General features: G+C 38.9%; 1 protein-coding gene across 9 annotated transcripts in view; it reads right to left on the reverse strand.

Moving 5' to 3' along the window:
- ATE1 (arginyltransferase 1) overlaps window positions 1-23,611 on the reverse strand; it is a 155,879-nt gene that overhangs the window by 77,776 nt on the left and 54,492 nt on the right. For all 9 annotated transcript variants that reach the window (XR_007145215.1, XM_047824519.1, XM_047824520.1 and 6 more), the window contains 2 exons: window positions 4,495-4,676; window positions 802-901 (listed from right to left, as the gene is read on the reverse strand). Coding sequence is in view for 8 of the 9 variants with exons in the window: in XM_047824519.1 (XP_047680475.1) it covers window positions 802-901; window positions 4,495-4,676 (282 nt within the window). In the remaining variant the exon portion in view is untranslated. The remainder of the gene's footprint in view (window positions 1-801; window positions 902-4,494; window positions 4,677-23,611) is intronic.

Here is a 23,611-nt window from a genome sequence, read left to right on the forward strand (position 1 = left end):
ATAGGGAGTCTGCTCCTTCACACTTCTCTGTACTTCCCAGAGTTTTTACACACAGTAGGCCACTAATCCTTAGGAAACATCAAAGAGTTTCATTCAAGAGAATATAAAAGGGAAATTCTGAAATACAGTTAAATCTCACAATAGTACGATGAATTACAAAGTCAGAGCGGTAAATGCCGTGGTTCTCACTACAGAAAGCTTAATTTCTGAGGCAGCAAAGCGTTATCCTTAATTAACCCATGTTCAAAGCCCAAATCCTGTGCCCTGAGACAAAAATTATATTAAAGATTCATCTTTCTATAATGAAAACCTTATAAACATTTGCATTACTATTATTATTTTTATTATTGAAAATACCTCACTGCTTACATTGAGCTCCAATTTTTCTGGACTGTGACTGGGTCCAAAGGAAACAAAGCTAAAACAGAAGGGAGGGACAAAATAAATGGGGCGGGGGGGTGCGGGGGGCGGAAGGGTCAGGATCCACCCGGAAATGGTAGATTCCTACTAGTGGGTATACCCCAAGTAAGCAGGGCCCTGCTGAATGTTCCAGAATACCTGGGATTTTTAAATATTTGGTTAATTTCTACAGATTAACCTGTATTAAGCAAATATTAAGCACCTATGTGTCCAGCAGTGTTCTAAGCCATGAACAAGCCAGATTTCATGCAAAGTTCATGGAATAATTCATGACATACATTCGAAATACGCAACCAAGTTAACCTCAAATGATGAGAAACCAGAAAAGCACTAATTTTCATGAAATGTATGTACAAGCAGACACGTGAAAATCAGCTTTACCTTATATTTCATCTTGGGACATGAATGAATGTAGAAACCCATATAATAATAGCTGAGTTGAGATGTTTTCTGATGAAGTTGCCTCGTAAAAGCAATTTCTCTGCCAAAAGAAGAATAAAGATGAAGGTACAGTGAAATCTAGCTCCGATATTCAAAGTACTGTGTAATCTGATGTCCAATATCTGATGAAATCTAAAATTGTGACATTAGGCTATTAAGAAACTCCAAGTGTTGAAAGAAAAACAATTTCAAAAGTACTGTAAGATAACTTTTACTAAAAAAAAGATACAACAACACTACATTAGTTTGAGCAAATGCATCTAAGTCATGCTTTACACTTTATTGAGCTAATTAGTTGAGCAAAAATTCAAAGAGCATAAAAGCGGAGATCTATTTAGTACATTACTCATTATCCCCTGGAGTTCTCAAAAGATTAGGTTTATCAAGTTAAAAACAAATTTTATAAAACTCAAAAGCCAACACATTTCAGGAAAAATGACTCTGATTATGACCATTTACATGCACATCCTTGCAAGTGTGTCTGCTGTAGAACTCTCTCCTACATCGAGACGCTACTCTAATATTTATTCTCCCTAAAACTAAAGAGTGGAAAAAAACTATGCTATCTCACCACTTTTCCTGTTTGTTGGGCATAGGCGAGGATTAACCGAACAAAGAAGCTGTCAGCAATGTCCATGCTTGGAGTGGTTTTCATTTATATCGGGATAAATCTGGGCACAGAACTTCATCCTACCCGCCCAGTGAATGACTGGCTGTATTTAAGAGTTTTAAGCAAAACTTCAGTACATTTCTAAAGTAAGAGAAAAGTTGTTTGTTTCGTTTTTACGTTTGTTTCTTGAAGATTTTCTTCTTTTCTTTCTTTCTCTCTCTTTTTCTTTCTCTTTTGTAGCAACAAATGCTTGAAATTCAAGTGAATAGCCTGTGCATTTTGCAAGTTCCAATTTAAATCACTGAAAAGGTGTGACCCTACAAATTCATCTGTAAAATAAAAGTATCTCTAAATCCAAGCAGACTGAACGTTAGTGGCCTGTAACAGAATAAATCCTACCAACCCTAGAACGAATCCACTTGGAAGGTTCAAAGTGAGGAAGGACGCCCGGCCACAACGGCACTCCGCTTGGTCCTGCACTGCCACTCCCTCCCTCAGCTGTCCGGGCCCAAACCTAGGAGCCATCCTCAACCATTCTTCCCCTCTCACTCCCATGTCCAACCCATGTCGACAAATCCAGCCAGCTCAACCTCCAAAATTTACGGGGGGTCTGACCACTTGTCATTACCTCCACCGCAGCCACTATGGTCCAAGCCCGCATCCTGGCTCCCCTGGCTGACTATTGCAACAGACTGGCTTCCCAGTGTGCTCTCTTGCCCCTCTATAAATCCCGCAGAGTGGTAACCAGTCGTTGGTTTACAATATTAACCAGATCAGGTAACCTCCCTATATCTTACCTTCAGATTTTTGCACAGCTGGCTCCTTTCCTTTTTTTCTGGGCTCCTCCAATGTCACCTGACCAAGAGGTCTTTCCTGACCACCCTATTCAAAAAGGACCTCACCCTGGCACTGTGACTACTTCTGTCACAGCATAACGTTGTATCTAAATTTATGTTGTTGGTATCCTCATTACGATCTGCTTTGACAAAGCTGGAAACCCTGTCTTATTCACTTCTATGAATCATGCCCAGGACACATAGATTCTTCTCAAATAAATACGTTAAACAAATGAACTCATTTCTAAAATCCACCTTGCTAACAAAACATAAATTAATGCCATGTTCATGATCCCCAATTCAAACATTTTTTTAAATCTACAGACTATGTTATATAAAAATCTATACTGATTATACATTAAAATACAAAAACTAAATTCATTGTAAATTGCTTAAGAAATTGAAGGAATGGAGGGGAAACTAAATGAGTTTCACTGAAATACACTATAATCAATAATAGAATTGGCAATTTACAACCTACTCTCCCCAATTTTGCTTGGAAATGTCAATCTCCTGGCTGCCTTTCCTCTTCCCTAAACTCAGCAACTCAGATCCCCCAGGCCACTACAAACAAGTGATGAGGCTGTAATCCAGAGGCAGCCTCCCCGCTCTCAACTGCAACAATGTTCGTGCTCTCGGTCTCCTTTGCTTCCTCCTCAAAGCTCTCCAGCTCTAGCCGGAGAGCTACCAAATCTACCAAATCTCTATCTCTTAGAGATCTACCAAACAGTAAATAGAACTCTTTATAATTTTGCTAGGAATTGATTATTTGCTATCTCAAATGCAGCAGGATTTCTAAATCTCCTGGCTTATTGAGGCATGAAATGATATTTCATACATAGGCTGGGATTCACTATGTGGGAATAAATATTCATAATGTTCATCTGAGAAGTCTAAACAAATCCATAAGCTATATACTGTAAAGTGGAAAAGTAGATACAAAAATAAAAGAAGAAGGAAAATAGCAATGATCACAAAGTGTTGACTGATTCTGGTACAAAAAAAAAGTAGCTTTTCTGAAATAAATACACTCTTCTAAAGTTACAAAATGTAAATGCTTCAAATGATCAATTTCAATTTCATTGATGCCATCAGGAGTCACAAATATTCTTAATTAGCTTATACAAAAATGCAATTAAATACAAAGGAAAAATAAAGGAATATTACAGGGATCAGTTGTAAACAGTGTATAATTGTGAATCGCTATAACTTATCATTAAGAGATGGCTCAGGTTGAAAATACCAAGATGGAGAATTTTTCTTTGGCCCACTAAAACACACAAAATCTATTATGGACCAGATTTTTCACAAAAATCAAACAGTAATTAAAGAAAAATACCCACTTTTCCAATTTTATAATTCAGAAAAAAGTACATACAGAATTAATAAAAGAAATAATCTCAAAATCTTCCTATGATGTGAGATTGTGACCATCAGACAGACACTGGGAAAAGTGAAAATACTGACACAATGAGAAACAGAGACTCAAGTTCCCACATAAGCAACAGAAAAATAATTTTCAATCTTCCTTCCCTTCTGTACTACACATATTCACAGATACGAAGGAATAAAAATAGACCCAGTATTTTCATGGAAAAAGACCCCAATCCTTTTACCATTAGGATAATACAAAATATCCAGGTGATGCTGCATATATTTGCATCCATGGACATGCAAGGGAAATAATCTTTTGATGAGGGCCAGAGAATTAAGCGGACAGTCAGGGACTTGCCACTCCTATATACTTTCTATAACTGTATATTCCTTCCAACAGATTTACATTGCTTGAATTCATTTATAGGAGATTCATTTAACCTTTAATTATGAAAAAATATCTATACTAATGATGACAAAAATATGTAAATACTGTAATATTTAAGGGACATTGAGTGGTTTTTGATAGGGGAGCTTAAATAAAGACGTAAACAAAAACACCCCACAAATACAATGACTTCTCCTACACTAGATTACATGGATAGCTTAAAAAGCTAGGGAATTACCATCGGGCACTACCCTCAGTTCTAAAAGTGGTTATTTCTAAATACTGATATATGAGAGACTACTATAGCAACAAAATTATTATGAACTATCAAATAGGATTTCTGCTGTTATATGATGAAATATAATCAAGTGAGGAATTATCTGAAGTTCCGTATGACCCATTACAGCTGTCGAAAGTAATCTTACCGTAGTGCAGAGTAGACACCCAAAGACAGAAATGAATAATCAGGATCGTAGTACAAATATACAGATGACACACAGTATGGAAGGATGTCAATCACCCCCACAGCAATGATTCTCCCGTCAAGCCAATACTGCTGGTGAAAGGAGCCATAACCACAATCTGGTCCATTAGGGGGATTCTCCGCCTGTGAAAAAGCAGACATACATGTGAACAGTTCCTTTTCTTTTCTTTTTAATATTTATTTATTTTGGGGCAAGCACAAGTGGGGGAGGGGACAGAGGATCCAAAGAGGGCTCTGTGCTGACAGGCTGACAGCAGTGAGCTCAGTGTAGGGCTGGAACTCACAAACCACGAATCATGACCTGAGCCAAACTCGGACACTCGACTGACTGAGCCATCTAGGTGCCCCCCCCCTTTTTTTTTTTTTAAAGATTTTTACTTTTAAGTAATCTCTACAACTCAATGTGGGGCTCAAACCCATAACCCCAGGATCAAGAGTCACAAGCTCCACTGACTGAGTCAGCCAGGTGCCCCTATCATCTTTTTCTTTCTATTAAAAATCTTAATAATTGTCCTGTTATACTTCTACTTTGTAACTCCTAAAATATCCTGCTGTCATCATCCTCTGCAATCACACCCTACAAAACGTTTTACTTGTAGAAACACTGACCAAACAAAAGAATGAGAAAAAGAAATAAACTTAAGGTTTTTTTTTAACCTTGTTTAAAAATTTAACAGTAGGAAATACAAATTTTACAGGATAAGTAAATATTAAAGTCTATTTTTCGGTTCCACACAAAAGCTGAGACAGAAATGGTGCAGGAAAGAAAGATGGGGAACACAGAAGGAGAGGGGTGGGTGAGAACAGAACTGCCCCTATACCATCAGCCAAGCCTCATCTGTGACAACCCTCGCACTGACAAGGCATATGATCCCATTATCTTTTGTAGGTAAGAGTTCCTGTGTAAATAAGGAGCTCCCTTTATGAGCCAAAGGAAAATAATTTCCTTACCATTATCTTAATGTAACTATAATCCCACAAAAGAAACTTAGAGATTTCAGAGTATAACCTTTTATCTGTAAATAGCTGAGTGACACTTTTCATTTTAAGATTCAATGATTTTAAATATTTATTTATTTTGAGAGAGAGAGCAAGCAAGCGAGGGAGAGGCAGAGAGAGAGGGAGAGGCAGTCCCAAGCAATTTCCATGCTATCAGCACAGAGCCCAGCGGGGGGTGATCTCATAAACCGTCAGATCATGACCTGAGCCAAAATCAATAGTCAGACGCTTAATCGACCGAGCCACCCGGAAGCCCCAAAATTCAATATGACTTTAAATGTAACTGTTGCTAAATGAAAATTATGATGCAACATGAAACAATGCTTTGGTAGAGACTAAATGGATGTTAGAGATTAACAATTTAAGCGAACAAATACAACATACACTATATATATATATACACACACACACACACACACACACACATGTATATCACATACATCATTTTCACACAGCTAAAATCACAGATAACATGTATACACAAAAGCCGGAAGAGAGGGGTGCCCAGGTGGCCCAGTCGGTTAAGCATCTGACTTGAGCTCAGGTCATAACCTCACTGTTTGAGAGTCTGAGCCCTGCATCAGGCTCTCTGCTGTCAGCACGGAGCCCACTTTGGATCCTGTCCCCTTCTCTGCCATTCCCCTGCTCGCACACACACTCGCTCTCAAAAATAAAAATAAACACTAAAAAAAAACCTAGAAGAGAATGAAGAAAAATGAAAAAGTCAGTTTACTAATATTAAAACCAGAAAAAAGACATTACAAGACAGGAAATCTACAGATCAGTATCTCTCATAACACAGATGCAAAAATCCTCACCAAAATCTTAGCAAATTAAATCCAACAATGTATGAAACGAATTATACACCATGACAAAGTGGGATTTATTCCAGGTATGGAAAGCTGGTTCAACATTAAAAAAGTAATTTAAAATAAAAAGCAGTTAATCATGGAAAGATGCTAAAGGAAAAAATCATATATCAATTGACGCAGAAAATACCTCTGACAAAATCCAGCATCCAGTTATGACTAAAACTCAACAAACTAGGAAGAGAAAGGAACTTCATCAGCTTAATAAAGAACATATACAACAAATCTACAGCTGGCATCACACTTAATGATAAGAAAATTGATGCTTTCCCCAGTAAGATTCCCTTATTCAACATCATACTGAAAATGCTAGTTAGTGTAATAAAACAAACAAAAAAGGAAATAAAAGGTATTAAGATTGGGAAGGAAAAGAATAAAACTGTCTTTATTCACAAATGACATGATTTACTATGTAGAAAATCCCAAAGAGTCAATAACAACAAAAAATGGAAACAATAAGCCATCATAGCAAGGTCACAGGACACAAAGCTAACAATCAAAAGCCATTTGCTTTACTACATACGAGCCATAACTGGAATATGAAATTAACAACCCAGTGCCATTTTATAAAACCAAAAAAAAATTACATGCCTAAATATAAATCTAACAAAGTACGTACAGGATATATATGCAGAAAACTGACAAAATGAAACAAAGAGATGGTAAATAAGTGTAAAAATATTATGTTAATAGACTGTAAGACTCAATATTGTTAAGATGTCCATTTTCCCAAGTTGGTTTATACATTTAATGCAATCCCAATCCAAATCTCAGCAAACTATTTTGTAGGTATAAACAAATTTGTTCTAATGTTCATATAAATAGGCAGAAGACCTAGAATAACTAACATAATACCGAAGAAACAAGTCGAAGGTCTGACACTGCCTACGTCGAGACTTACTGTAAAGCTACAATGATCAAGATAGGGTCTATACTGGCCAAATAAGAGAAGAGTAGAACAATGTAACAGAACTAAAGCCCAGAAATAAGCCCACATAAACATGGTGGACTATCCTCTGACAAAGGAGCAAAGACAGTCCAAGAGAGAAAGGACAGTCTTTCTAACAAATGATGCCGGAACAATTAAACATCCAAATGCAAGAAAATCCAAATCTAGACAAAGACCTTACAGCTTTCAAAAATTCAGCTCAAAATGCACCACAGACCTAAATATAAAATGCAAAACTATAAAACTTCTAGATGATAACAATAGGAGAAAATCTGGGTGACCTTGGGTTTTGCAATGAGTTTTTAGATGCAATGCCAGAAGCACAAACCATGAAAGAAATAACTGATAAGCTGGACTTCATTAAATTTAAAAAGTGCTCTCTCTACAAAGACACTGCTAGGAAAATAAAAAGTTAAACCACTGACTGGAGAAAATTGCAACACATGTATCGGATAAAGGACTGGTATTCAAAAATAGAAAGACTGTTAAAATTCAACAGTAAGAAAACAAACAGCCCAATTAAAAACTGGGCAAAGTATCTGAGCAAACACCTCACCAAAGAAGATGTACAGGTGGCAAATAAGCATATGAAAAGCTGCTCAACATCATCTGCTAGGAAACTGAAATTAAAACACACACAGACACACACAGACACACACAGACACACACACACACACACACACACACACACACACACACACACACACACACACACACACACACACTGAGCTAATACTACTCAACTATTAGAATGGCTGAAATCCAAAAACCTGAATCAAATGCTGGCGAGGACGCAGAACAGTAGGAACTCGGATTCATTGACGATGATGGAATGTAAAACGGTACAGATACTTCAGAGGACAGTTTGGGACTTTCCAGTAAAGATAAACATAGCGTTACCATATAAAATAGTAATCACGCTCTTAGGTATTTATCCAATTTGTCTGACAACTTGGGTCACACAAAACCCAAAGGCCTGCATGCAAATGTTCATAACAATGTTATTCATAATTGCCCCAAACGGTAAGCAACCAAGATATCCTTCAATAGGTGATAAATAAACCATGACACATGGAATATTATTCATCAAAAGAAATAACCTATCAAGCCACAAATACACAAAATGAAGAAACCTTACATGCATATTGCTAAGTGAAAGAAGCCAGTCTGAAAAGGCTCCATATATACATTCCAAATACATCCAGTAAAAGGCAAAACTAAAGAGGCAGTAAAAAAATCATTGGCTGCCAAGAATTTGGGGGATTTGGAGCAGGGGACTTTTAGGATAAAACTATTCTCTATGGTTCTGTACTAGTGGATACTTGACATTATGTACTTACCAAAACTCAGAACTTTATAAACACAAAGTGAGCCTTAATGGATGCAAACTAAAAGAAAATCTTTTAGGAGATTAAGGGATCCCAGGAAGGAATGGAGACAGGACAGAGAATCTACCTATATTACAAATGTATGAAACAACCTGACTGAAAGAGGTCGGTCGGGGGGGGGAAAGGTGCTGACTTCAGTAACCTTTGGGGTCTGTAAGAATGAAGGCAAAAGGAAATCCACACATAAGCATTGTATTCTACCTGATAAAGTTGTTTTCCACGAGACTACAGGTTAACAACTCTGACACTGATACATGTGCCTACTGTAAAGTGACGGAGGTGATGGGAACCAAGTTTCTCACTGTTGAAGTCGTCATTTACAGATAAGCAAGGGGAAGAGGCTAGAATGACCCACAGGGTGATGGATTAGTATTGGAGACATGCGTAAGAACTCACGTTTAGCTTAATACAGACAAGATGGTTACATACAGAAATATTTATAGGTCTGTATATATCATAGATATGTTCATACAAGGGTTAGTATGCACACATATGTTCCTTTACTCTGCCAGATGAGAAGGCCTAAATAAAGGAAACCCTAGTAGCAAGAAGCACATCTAGCACTCAGATCTTGGTTTCTCCATTCTGTAGTAAAAGGAACAAGGCTCTTTGGAAAAATGGCCAATTCCAGGACTGGGACGGGAAGAGCCCATTTAAGATGAGCCTACTTCATCGTGTGGTGCCAAAAAAGAAAGAAAGTACTTAAAAAACAAAAAGAAACACGCACTGATGGAGTTATGTCAAAGAGGCACAGAAGGCGACTGAAAAAGCTCCCAATGGCCAAAGCTGGAACAATTTGAGCAAAAAAAAAAAAAAAAAATAGTGTTAGATTACAACCCAAAGTATAAAATTAATATCCGTAAGTCCATAATGACATACACGATTGAAAAAATTAATAAATGAGGAAGAAAGACGAACCTCCCATGCAGAAGGATTCCAAAAAGTTCAGGTAGACAGTCTGCCCTAAAGGTAAGGGAGCATTACTCCCTATGAAGTGTGGGCTACGCACAGGAACTCCCTTTCAGGGTACCTTCCAGAGGTATGGGAAGGAACTTCAAAGAGTAACTGCACAGGTGAGCAAGGTCTACAACAGCAAATGAGAGGACCGACTAAGGTGCTAGCACTATTCATGATTTCTAAACCTTCCACTGCTACAGCTAAAAATGTTGTTCAGACAATAAATATATCTTGAAACTTTTAACAGCTTCCGCCAATAATAAATTACGTCAAACCCCAGTTTTAGCATTTACTATCATATAGGTTTAGTCTTCAGAAAGATATTATTATTTCCCTGGAAATAGGTACAGTTTAAAGAGCAGAACAGGCAACAAACAGAAGCATTAACAAAAAAAAAAAAAAAAAAAGGAAAGGATATTAACCCATTAAAACTACAACACCAGAACTGACACCCATATTTTAAATTGCTAACGGACTTGAAGTCAAATCACTTGTCTCAGAAGCTAGGCTGCTCCAAATATGTAATAAGAAATACACAGATTCCTATACATCACTGAATTTTATGAAAACCATCTTTTAGATGTAAGTCAGCCCTGAGGCTCCTGGAAATGAAGCTCCCTGTCTTTAAAAGTAATCGTGGAGGAGAGCAATCCCACAGTGACAGGGAGACAAACTGTCAGTCCACGGCACATGAGGTGGGGAGCCTGTCCAACGTCAGGCAGTCAAAAGCTAACTAAATGACTTTGAAACGAACCCGAATTCTTCCACAATTTCAGTTGAGTACGTCATTCTAGGACTCACTAAATCCAATGTGTGCATTCATTCATTAAAAATGTATTTATCAAAGACACAATACATATGGACTTACTAATGGGCATGTTCTCAATAAGTAAATAACCAAAAGACCACGTTAACCCTAAATGCAAATCAATCCTGCTTGTTGTACAAGCTTGAAATCTTTTTCCAAACTGCAGCTACCTTCTGAGTTTCCAATTTTAATCATATCATCCATTCCTGGGACCTCCCATTTAATGACCTTCCATTTACCTCACTGTTTGTTCTTCTGTGAGTCCACCCATGACCAACATACCCTACCACAGGCATTATTCTCGTGTCTCAACGCCCGTGGAAGTTAACAGTCTTCTCCCTCTGTAAAACCCGCATCTATTTATACAGGTATGGGCTACCTTATAATTACTGAGGAAAAAAGAAGCCACAGGACCATCTACTCTGACCCCCTACTACATCCAGACAAAGAAACAAGAAACCCAGGAGTCAATTAAGTAATACAATCATCATGAAACTATGGAGTTATAAACTGATTCACAAACTATCTTCTTAGCCCCTAGGTCAATGCTATTTTTATGCTATGATAAGAAAATCAGCTAATCATCTAATTCATCGTTTAAATATCCTCACTTTCGAATATCTCTAGGATACAGAAGTCACTAAATAAGGCAATATAAAAAACAAACTATTCAATGCATGGTTTTCAACATCTTTTCTTAAAACCTATTTTGCTGCATTCTTTTTCTTTCCAACATGTTTTCTGACAATTAAAATATGAATGATTTCCTTTTCTCCCTTGTGGGAGCTTCAATGACCTAATTTTTTTTAAAAAAACAGATTTGATAAATGGAAAACAATCTCAGTAAAGGCAGGTAAGAAGCTATTTTCCAAAAAGTACATCTGGTTGTTTCCGCAGTACTGATTAATAATGATTTACTATTCCCCAAATGGTAACTCAATCAATACTTTCAAGTTTTTCAACAGGTTAAGTGGCAGCTGTGGAAACGGGCTGATGGTGAACCTGAACTATTGATTCCCTTGGCTCTCTGTGAAGATGGGACAGCCGGAACCTCTAGATCACTCACTTCTGGCTAGGAAATCTGGAAAAAATTCTGGGCCAGGCACCTGGGTGGCTCAGCCGGTTAAGATCTGACTTGGGCTCAGGAGTCCCCAGCTGGGTGAGCTCGAGCCCCGCCTCAGGTGAGCCCTGCTTTTCTTTCTCTCTCTCTCTCTCTCTCTCTCTCTCTCTCCGCCCCTCGTGGGACTCTCTCTGTCTCTCGATCCCTCTCTCTCCATCCTTGCTCACTTGCACCCTCTCTCACTCAAAACAAAACAAAACAAAAAGCAAATGAAAAAAAAATTCTGGGGGCGCCTGGGTGGCTCGGTCAGTTAAGCGTTAGCCTTCAGCTCAGGTCATGATCTCACAGTCTGTGAGTTTGAGCCCCGCGTTGGGCTCTGTGCTGACAGCTCAGAGCCTGGAGCCTGCTTCGGATTCTGTGTCTCCCTCTCTCTCTCTGCCCCTCCCCTGTTCATGCTCTGTCTCTGTCTCAAAAATAAATAAACGTTAAAAAAAAAAAATTCTGGGCCTACCATGTGTCCAATACCATAAACTGAACTGATTTAACTAAGATTCTTCATGCTTGTCTATGAACGTACACACATTTGCTGAATCAGTTGACATAAAACCGCCATAATAGGCTTCCCTCAAATGCGATCCCTTAGCTCAAACTTTTTTTTTTTAACACTAAAACATGGAAAAAATACAGGAATTTGAGTGTTAGAGTAAGGCGATAAAAACAAAGAACAATGAGTAAGTTTGTGAAATGAGAAATCAGCAGAACTCCTGGTTATGTCTCCCTGGTCATTCAGCAACATCCCTGAAACCCAGACTCATGGGCTTATCATGCCATATGTTTCAATATGCTATTACCTGGATACCTGTTGGTTTTATAAGTAGCAGCCAGAAACCTTTATTGCAAACGTATATATTTTCAGCAAATACAAACTTGTCACCCTCACCCCCACGAGGTCAGAAAGATCCACATCTTACAACAGCCCCTTCACTTAATTCTCCAAGGGGCTCAGTCCCCCAGCCTCGGAGAGGCCTCTCCAAGTCAGTGACCATTCTGTATTTTTACTTCCTTAAGAATCCTATTTCAATACTTGGGATTGTCGCATTTCTTCAACGTTTCACCTAAAGCCTATTAATTGTTAACACCCTTCAACTGCTACTTAAAAACACAGAAGGTGATACAATTACAGACTGTAATTATGCAGGAAAGTACACTTTATTTGAGAACAAACAGAGGCACAATGACACAGGTATTCATGTGAATCAACAGCTCTCAAATTTCTTGGTCTCAAAATCCCTTTAACTTACAAATCTTATTGAAGACTGGGAGATTTTGCTTACTGGAGATAAGGAGTTTAGGAGATATTTATTGCACTAGATGTTAAAACTAGTATTTTTAAAAGTATGTATTTGTTATTCGCTTAAAAATACCAATGAATCCAGTACGTGTTAACATTGTTAAAAAAACAACTACTATATTTTCCAAAAAAATTTAGTGAGAAAAACGGCACTGATTTACATTTCTGGAAATCTCTTTGAAGTCCAGCTTGGCAGAGGAGAGTGGAATCTTCTATCTGCTTCTGCATTTGCTGTCATCGCGCAGCCTCTGGGAAACATCCCCACAAATTCATAAGAGGATGAGACAATACAGAAGAGAAAAACGCTAATAAAATATAATTTTGACCTCGAGGATCCCTTGCTAAGGCTTCAGGGACCACCAGGGATTGCAGGATGTTTCTGAGAAGCACTCACATAAATGAATTTTTTTTTTCAACGTTTATTTATTTTTGGGACAGAGAGAGACAGAGCATGAACAGGGGAGGGGCAGAGAGAGAGGGAGACACAGAATCGGAAACAGGCTCCAGGCTCCGAGCCATCAGCCCAGAGCCCGACGCGGGGCTCGAACTCCCGGACCGCGAGATCGTGACCTGGCTGAAGTCAGACGCTTAACCGACTGCGCCACCCAGGTGCCCCACATAAATGAATTTTTTAAATCTACAGGCAGCAGGGAAAGATATAAGCAGAAAGCAGTAAGCTACAACAGAAAGGGAGGAGGGCTGAGGGACTCGAGTCCAGGATTCTGAATCAAAGTATCTGGATTTGAGCCCTAACTCCACAGTACACTTTCTGGCTATTTAACCTCAGCAAGGCAATAACTGCTTTCAAAAGTACCCATTTCTGCAATTGTTTTAAAGTAGGCTCCATGCCCAACGTGTGGCTTGAACTCACAACCCTGAGATCAAGAGTCGTGTGCTCTAGGGCCTGGGCCAGCCAGGCGCCCCGGTGTTTCTGCATTTTAAAAACAGGAATCATACTACTGCTCACCCTCAAAGGGCACTGTGAAAAATAAATGATAATGTAGAAATAAAAGCAGACCGTGAGCAAACTTGGGTCGGTTTTGCTTTTGGTTTTAAGGGGTCTGAATGGCACATCCTCAAAGACTAGGTCTATGAAATTACATCAGTAGCTCATTTAACAGAAGTTACTTAAAACTAACAGCAGCGATCTTTAATTTCCTCATAAATAAGTCAGTGATGTGATTAACAGTATTTCATCATTTATCTTTCTCACGCCTGCAGTTTGCACAGTTCTGCATATGTGAGAGGGTAAGCAAAGTTGTTTTTCAGAAGCTCCTCCATTTCCAGGATTTAGCTGATAACAGGAAAAAATATAATAAAGCCCGCCATTAGCTACAGAAAAGAAAAGAATGTCTCAAACACTGGGGAAGAATGGCAAGGTTTATGGATAAATGAGCTACGCAGTACGATACCGAAGGCTCTACGTAGAAATGACATCAATATTAATAGGCCAATCCAGTCTTCTAGTTAAACTGCTCCCCAAATGGGTATATTTACTCTGATGAAGTACACCTGTCTCCTGGCCCACCTGCCCCCACATACTTCAGTTATGCTTAAAACAAACACTATTAAGACTCAAAGGAACAGACAAAGAGGGAGTCATTCGTCAGGCACCAGAGGCAGCATCTGTTGGAGAGACTTCATCACAGGTTCAAAGACAGTAACAGGGAAAGTCTTCACAAGCTTTAGGAGAGCAGAACCTGAGTTGTCCTCGCAAGGCATGCCCAAGTACCTCTCCCAAATCGCACCTGTTCACACAAAAATCTATAATTAGACAATATGTGCCCTGAATTTTTTTTAAAACAGGTTTATGGAGGCCCCCACAGGTAATTACCTTAAGCACCTCATTAAAAGTCTGCACTGTTTTAAAATAATTTATTCTTCCAATTGCTTCACCTTTGTGAAGTGTTTCATGAGACACTGCACTGAAGGTCAGATTCCTTTTAAAAATAAACACCCAAAAATGTGCTAAACCACTACGATACCGAAATCTACCTGATTTCTTAAAAAGAAAACCCAAAACTAAATTTGAAAATTTGAGATGATATGGTCTATCATTAAGAAATAAAGAAAATAAATGAAATTAAGTTGGAAAATACAAACAGGAATACTCTTGGTTCCTACATATCACATAGTTGCATAAGCAAGTGATTTAAAAACCAGTAACCAGTACGTTTAAAAAAAGGAACCAGTTCCTAGTCTGTTGGCAATCAGTACACTAAAGACGCCCAACCAATTAAACACTTAAATTGATCACCATCTATATTCCAGTACAAAGACAATTACATTTAAATGATGCTAATAAAAAGTGCATATAAAAGTAACTATTTTCTGTTATTCTATTCTTCTTGAGAGAGAGAAAGGGAATTCGAGAAGGGGAGAGGGACAGAGGCGGAAAGGGGGTGGGGAAGGATGGGAGGGGGAGGGAAAGGGAGAGAGAGAGAGAGAGAGAGAGAGAATATCTCAAGCAGGCTCCACATTCAGCACAGAGTCCAATGCGGTGTTGGACCCCACCATTATGAGATCATGACCTGAGCCAAAATCAAGAGTTGGACGCTTCACTGACTGAGCCACCCAAGTGCCCCGTTGCTCTGTTTTAAGCAACACTTTCTCTGCTCATAAAGAAAGCCTATGAAAGTTAATTTTACTAAGTAACATAAATGACATAATTCCTATAGCCTTAAGCTGAGGAAGAATTCCTTTGATGTTCCTATTCACACAATTCTCTCGAGTTCTATACAGTACTTTATACTGGGTAATCCTCCAAATGCCTCAATTTCATCAGAATCCCTGAGTTAATAAAGATTATCTAGTCATTAGAAAGGAACAAACTATACCAACTGCTTCAATTTTTGTTGATAATCTCAACAAACAACTAAATAGAATCTAACTTAAAAATTTTCATCAGCTCAGACTGAATTAAGACCATGACGACCTCTGTTCACTTCCAAATTGGGAGAAGGAGCCAAATTAAACAAAACTGTAAAATAAAAGAAGTTAATTACAGTACATTCACATGAGGAACTATTATCTAGTAGTTAAAAACTATTCTTACCGAGAGTTTTTAATAACATTATAAACATTTCTCCAAGTAAAACCGTGACATAAGGTGGCATATATGATCCAAACCACATGAAAAATGTCTTTCTCCGTGCACGTACCTACAACCCCCACCCAAACTTATAAAGATGGAAAAAAACATCGAAGGCTGTCACCACAGGGTTCATGAATGATACTTTTCTTAGTCTTCTCCACTTTCCACATTTTTTAATGAAAATGCACGAATGTAGAATCAAGAGCTTTAAAAACCAAGGCTGAAGAACTACTAGCAAGTGTTAAAAAGAAGTGTGGTGGCTGCCATCTGATAAAGGCCGAAGAAATTACCGGGCGTTCTTGAAGCGCAGTTCTGGGCTTGATTTTCTATTGATGGAGTTATTTTACAATCTGTTTGGGGCAGAGGTTAACTTACAGATTTCTGTCCAGTGGAACAGATAACCCAAAAGGTTACAGTTTAATGCCCTGTAAGCCAGTAATCAGTTGTTTTTATCTAGCTTAGCAATCTCCTCTCAATCTCTCACTCAATTAAATTGTGTGTGTGTCTATATATGTGTATCAGCATATTTTCACAAATGCTCCCTGCATCAGTTTTAATATGCTGCTGGTTCTTGTGCTAATTAATGAGTCAAATAAAATATAACATGTGTTCGTGCTCTATCTGCATGAAGATCGTGATTTTACCTTTCTGAAAATTTAGTTTAACAATTCTGGCAGTCAGCCACCGAGCAGCTCAAGTGAACTCACTTGGTGGACACAGAAGGGCCCTCAGGGTCTGTGAAGCCTCATCTTTTCTGGACTCTCAAAGACATTTCCCCGGAGCAACAGAGCTTCAGCTTGGCTGTGTTTCTCTTTTTCTCCCTCTCTACGAAGTTTGTGCTTTTATTTTCGTTTCTGGTTCTTCTACTACCAGTGAGCTTATCCCCCTTAGTGGCACTAATATCTGGATTCGGTTTACGGTCTGTTGGATGGATGATGTAGATCTATTCTCTGCTGGATGAGAGGAGACGGAGACTCTGGTTTGTAGTCTGCGTCTATGTATTTGTTGAGTTCAATCCTTTAAGGAGAACAACAGCTCTTTGAGATCTGAATCCATGGCTTTGTGTCCACTTATGACCTGTAGGTCAAGTTGCAGAACTGAAGCTCAGAGATCTACATGTTTGTGAATTTGTGATTCAAAAAAGTCTTTACTTCTCATTGTAGGTGAAATATTTTCCTACCTTCAGAGGGTATTAACGAATCACACTACCAGGTCTCCTTATTAGAGGAGCTCTGTTAAATTGATTTACAGACACGAGTACACATTTACATAAATCAAATATTCTCCAAATTCACAGAAAATAAACTCCTTACAGAAACTGCTAGCTCAGAAACATTTTTAAGATAGATCAAACTGGCTTAATGATTTGGATTTAAGAAAGGAGAAAGGTAGGTCTTTTCTCAGATTAGTATTAAGTATAATATAGGAATAGATTTTTAAAATAATCCTCAGAGTTTGTTTCCTAATGAAGAGGATAGTCTAAACTTCCCGAACTACTTACTCTCTGGTTCATCAAAAAAGTTAACATCATTCCTACCTAATGCTCGTGACTCGAAACTTTAAATTTGTGTTCAACTGAATTAAATTGCAATTCTGACATTTAAAAATATTTCATAATTGTGGTAAAATACACATAACATTTACCATCTTAACCATTTTTAATGTACAATTCAGGGGCACCGAGTGTACATTCATGCTGTCGTGCAACCATCACCACCCACCCGCAAAACTTTCTCATCATCCCAAACTGAAACCCCGTATCCACTAAACAGTAACACCGCCCCCTTCCCCCCGCCCCCACCAGATCTTGGTAACCTCTGTTCTACTTTCTGTCTCTATGAATTTGCCTACTCCAGGTACTTAAGGTAAGTGGAATCACACAGTATTTGCCTTTTTGTGACTGGCTTACTTCACTTAGCATAATATCCTTAAGGCCCATCCGTGATGCAGCCTGTGTCAGAATCTCCTTCTTTAAGGCTGAATAGTATTCCATGTTATGCACATACCACTTTTTGTTTATCTCTTCATCGGTCCAGAGACACTTGGGTTGCTTCTACCTTCTGGCTATTGTGAATAATGCCTCTGTAAACAGTGGTTTATAATACCTGAGTCCCTATTTTTAATTTTTTGTGTATATACCTAGAAAACTGCTGGATCATGGAGTAAATGGATTTTCAATTTTCTAAGGAACTGCCTCTGGTTTCCCAGAGAGGCTGCACCATTTTACAAACCTACCAGCAGTGCACGGGTTTCAATTTCTCCACATCCATGCCAACCTTTATTGTTTGCTGTATTTTTGATAAGAGCCATCCTAATGGGTGTGAAGGTGGTATCTTATCGTGGTTTTAATTTGTAGCTCCCTAATAATTAGTAATGTTGAGCAAATGACAAACATTTTTATGTGTTAGGTTTTGTGGCGGCTTAAATGGAACTTCTAAGATTCTTATAGAATTTTAAAATGTGGATTAATAGGGGTGCCTGGGTGGCTCAGTCGGTTAAGTGTCTGACTTCAGCTCAGGTCATGGTCTCACAGTTCATGAGCTCAAGTGCCCTGCATTGGGCACTGTGCCGACAGCTCAGAGCCTGGAACCTGCTTCAGATTCTGTGTCTCCCTCTCTCTCTGCTCCTCCCCCACTCATATGCGGTTTCTCTCTCTCTCACACACACACACACACACACAAATTAATAAAATAAAAAACATTAGAATTTTTTTTAATGTGGATTAATATAAATCAACAAATTTGACAGACAACCTTTGGATAACTAAGTAGTTTCTAAGTAAGAATGAATACTACAACATTGAGCATAATATTTATAAACTTGTCCTGCTTGATTTATACATGCTATAGAATGACTGTATCTTTGGGTCATGTCATTAAACACGCTCATCTTTGCTACTATGAGAAGATGTAAGAGGGATGCATAAGAAATTTGTGGTGTTTGTTTTTAGGTACTTTCCCAGTCTGCTCAGATGCTTCTAGATGACAGAGTTCTCAATGACCCACCTCTCAGTTTTGAGAACCCAAAGCTATTACTTTATTAAAAGATATAATTCATATGTACAGTTGAGACCATATTGAAGGCAAAAATAAGAAACACATTTGGGTAAGCAAGATAACAGGAAAACACTTGTTTTTATAGAAGAAAGTGAGCAGAATTGTTCTAAGTGTCAGCTTGCTTCAGAACATAAAGCACCGTGAAAGACAAAGCTGGAGGGACTACAAGTTTTAAGTTGAGTAAAATGCGTATTATTTGCCTAATTTCTAATATTTGAGTCTGAAAAGCAGCTACAGTTGACCCTCGAACAACATGGGAGTTGGGACACCAACACACCCCAGCACAGTTGGAAATTCACAAGTAACCTTTGACTCCCCCAAACTTAACTACTAGGAGCCTACTGTTGACAGGGAGTCTGATAATAGAAACAGTCAATTATTTTATGTTATAGGTATTATATTGTATTCTTTATAATAAAGTAAGCTAGGGAAAATAAGATGTTATTAATAAAACCATAAGAAAGAGAAATACATTTACAGTACTGTAAAAAAAAAAAAAAAGTCTGTGTATTAATGGATCCACACAGTTCAAACCTGTGTTGCTCAAGAGTTAACTGTATAAAATGTGTTAAAATGTTGGCTAAGTTCACTCAGTTTTGAAGGAGCTCTTTATTTGAGATACCCCTACTCTATAAGTGGGAAAGTGAGGCTCAGGGTAATGAAGGGGCTTGTCCAAGGTCACAAGACCCATTTACAGGAATGAGAAGGGCAGAAACCTGGAATTCTCAACCTCAGTTCGGTGTTTTTCTCACTGGCCACTGCTTCTGTGGTGTCCCATGTCAAAACAATCGTAATATTTAACATGTTCTAGTCAATGCAATGAATTAAGGTATTTTCAGCAACTTACTAAGCCAAGGATGAATCAAGAAATGTATTTCTCAGTGACATAATTCATAGGAAATGAAATGCTTCAAAGCAAGCAAAAAAGTTTACCCTAACATTTATAACTTAAAACTAGAAGTACTGTAAAGACGAAAACTTGAACTTTACAAAGAGCTTAAATCACGGAGGAACGGTTTATAGCAAATGTGTTTTAGTAAGTGTGACAGGAATAAGAAAGGAATTTATTTTTGCATTTTCATCACAGCATACATAAAAATGAAGATGTTAATCTGTTAATGGTTTTCTTTACTTTGACATTTCCTTATATTTTTAAATCCTAGCTATCTGGGATTTAAAGATTTCTGGTGAGACACCACAAAACACTTACAAGGAAAAATAACAGGACTCCAAACTTCACAATTCTACAAATGAGTCCATATTTACTAAACTCTACAACAAACACCTTAGACTCGAGAGTCGCGATCTTAACGAAGGGCCCCCCTCCTTCACACCAGTTCAGTCAAGAATCTTGCTTCTCCGGTCTTTCTTACAGAGGGGAAAAGCAGCCCCCAGTGACAACCCAAACCGATATTTTTACTTAGAAGTGAATGACTGCAAACATCAAACAAGACTGACATCCCCGTGGAAGCTAATCCACCCCAGGATTTTCCATTCAAACATTTTCTGAAGCATTCACACGCACTTAATGGATAATGAAAATTGTCCAGGCAGATGACCCTAATTTTGAACACAGTTGGAAGATCCTCGGACCAATGATGAAAACCACTACCTGCTAAAGAAGACTGATCTGCCAAAACCATATCTTGAATGGACTTCCGTTTTAAGATGCCTAAACTGATCTAAGTCCCATGCCAGAAAAATCTTCAACAAGGAAATTTATGGCATCTTTCTACTTAATGTCTGGTTTTCTATTCTGGTATGCTTTCTTTTATTCTCCGAATAAATTTATATATATATATATATATATATACATATATACATATATGTATGTATATATACATATATATATTTTTTTTTATTTATGTATTTATTTTACTCACAGGAGGTTGGTTTCCCTAAAAAAACTTCCAGATAATATAACTTCACTATAAAATATAAGGTTTCAAATAACACTGGCTCAACTATCATGTGATGTCCAGAAACAAGTTGGAAGCAAGTTCGTCTACTCGACAACAGTTACTGAGTGCCCGAGTGAGCCCAGAGAACACTATTCTGACTGCCACATGAAAGACGTTCAAGCACTATCTACTGAGGCGAACAGAGTGCAAAAAGGAAGGTCTTCAGTTCAACAGATTCTCTGTCAGTGGCCTCACTAGCAGTCCCGCCCCAGCCACAACTGCCCAATAGCCTCCAGACCTGACCAGATGGGAGAGTAATCAAATGATGATCCCAGTGCACTCGGGGATCTGGCTCCAGAATTCTCACTGGTGCTTCTGCCCAACACCACTCAACCTGATTCCACAGTATGTGGGACTCAGCCTGAAAATGACATGACTCTTTCCCAAGCCACGGAACTAGAAAAAAAACAGCACTTATATCTCACTTTTGCCCAGTGGATCAAGCCACAGCCTAGCTTTTGTTTTCTGATTGTTCAGTACCAAGAGCAGCCTGATGACCATTCTCCAAGATCTAGCCCCCATTCAGACACCTCTGTCTGCCCTGGTCCTGGCCCTTGAAACACAACTGGTGCTCCCAGACACCCTACCAGACAGCAGGTGAAAGCTTCCCCCAGGTCACCAGCTCAACCCTCTCCCTAGCCCTCTCTCCAGAGATCTCCAGTTCAAGCCAGCTCTCTGGATATCTCAGCATCCCCCTTATTCGGTAAAATTGTTTGAACTCCCTCCCTCCCCAAGTTTAGGGGCTCAACGTTCTCCACCTCACCCTCCACGACCACCTCTATGAGGTCCCTTCAATGCCAGAGGACCCAGTTTGGGGAAGAGCCATCTCCTCTTCCAAGTTCTGGCCACTGGAGAGATCCTGACTTCTACTGGAGCCACCCCCAGCAGTGATACTTGATCTGCTGACAGACTGCAGAGATGGTTAGGTTCTCTTGGTCCTTTTTTTTCTCAACGGCAAAACAAATGCTCCCAGCCAGTGACTCAGGGGGCAGATCCCCACCCCTGCTACGTGCAGCTTGCAATCGGTGCATATCCACACACCTAACTGGACACACTGCCCCAGTTTACCACAGAATTCCAAGTGAAAAGGAAAGGAGCTCTCAACTTCAAAAAAAAAGCTTGGAGAAAGGGGGCCGGGGGGTGCCTGGGTGGCCAAGTTGGTTAAGGGTCTGACTTCGGCTCAGGTCACAATCTCACGGTTAGTGAGTTCAAGCCCCCTGCTGGGCTCTGTGCTGACGGTTAAGAGCCTGGAGTCTGCTTCAGATTCTCTCTCTCTCTCTCTCTCTCTCTCTCTCTCTGACCCTCCCCCACTCATACTCTGTATAAGACGGTCTTATAAGCTATCAAAAAATACTAATGGCTAACATTTAAATTGAGAGTATTAACTACATAGTTAATATTTAAATATTAATTAAAACATATCTATTTCAATATAGAATACCAGCTTGCTGAATACTGAAAGTGTGCACCCGTCTATACCACAACTAGGGACAAGGTAAAGATACAAGATGTCAAGCTGAATCAGATCTTTTCTACACATTTTAGAAAACTAAAGGATGAAGAAATGATACATGCCTTTTCTCCCCAGCTTTATTTACACACGACAAAATTCACCCATTTTAAGTGTAGAATTCGGTGATTTTTTTTTAATTTTGTGAATTTTAATATTCATTTATTTTTGGGAGACAGAGAGACAGAGTGCAAGCAGGGGAGGGGCAAAGACAGAGGGAGGCACAGAATCTGAAGCAGGCTCCGAGCTGTCAGCACAGAGCTCAACACGGGGCTCAAACCCATGAAGCATGGGATCATGACCTGGGCCGAAGTTGGACGCTCAACTGACTGAGCCACCCAGGTGCACCTGAATTCTGTGATTTTTAGCAAATTTATAGAACTGTGGAACCATCACCACAGTGAAATTTGGGACCATCTCTATCAACCCCCCCCCCCAAAAACTCCTGTGAGACCCGTTTGCAGCCAGTCCTCCAGTCCTACCTCTAATCCCATTGATCTGCTTTCTGATTCTCTGAATTTCCCTCTTTTGGGTAATTCATTTAAACGAAAACACACAATATGCAGCCTCCTGTGTCTGGCTTCTTTCACCTAGCATAATGTTTTTAAGGTTCAACCATGTTGTAGCCTGGATCAGAATTTGTGCCTGTTTAATTGCTGAACAATATTCCATTGGACGCATGGACATTTAGCCATTCACCATTTGATGGACGTTGGGAATTATTTCCAGGTTTGGCCATTATGAATAATGCTACTGTGAACTTTCACATCCAAGTCTTTGTTTGGATGTATACTTTCCTTCTGCTTGGGTATATTCCTGTATTTTGGGGTCATATAGTATCCCTATCTTTAATATTTTGAGGAAATGTGAAACCACAGCTATAGCATTTTAACCATCACGCCACAATGTATACAGTTGCCAATTTCTCCACATCTTGCTGACACCTGTTACTGTCTTCTGATTATCGCCATTCTAGTGGGTTTGTGGTGGTATCTCATTGTGGTTTTAATCTGCCTTTCCCTAATGGATGGTGAGCATCTTTTCATATGCTTATTA

This window comes from Prionailurus viverrinus, chromosome D2 (genome assembly GCF_022837055.1).
Source record: "Prionailurus viverrinus isolate Anna chromosome D2, UM_Priviv_1.0, whole genome shotgun sequence".
Lineage (NCBI taxonomy): Eukaryota > Metazoa > Chordata > Mammalia > Carnivora > Felidae > Prionailurus > Prionailurus viverrinus.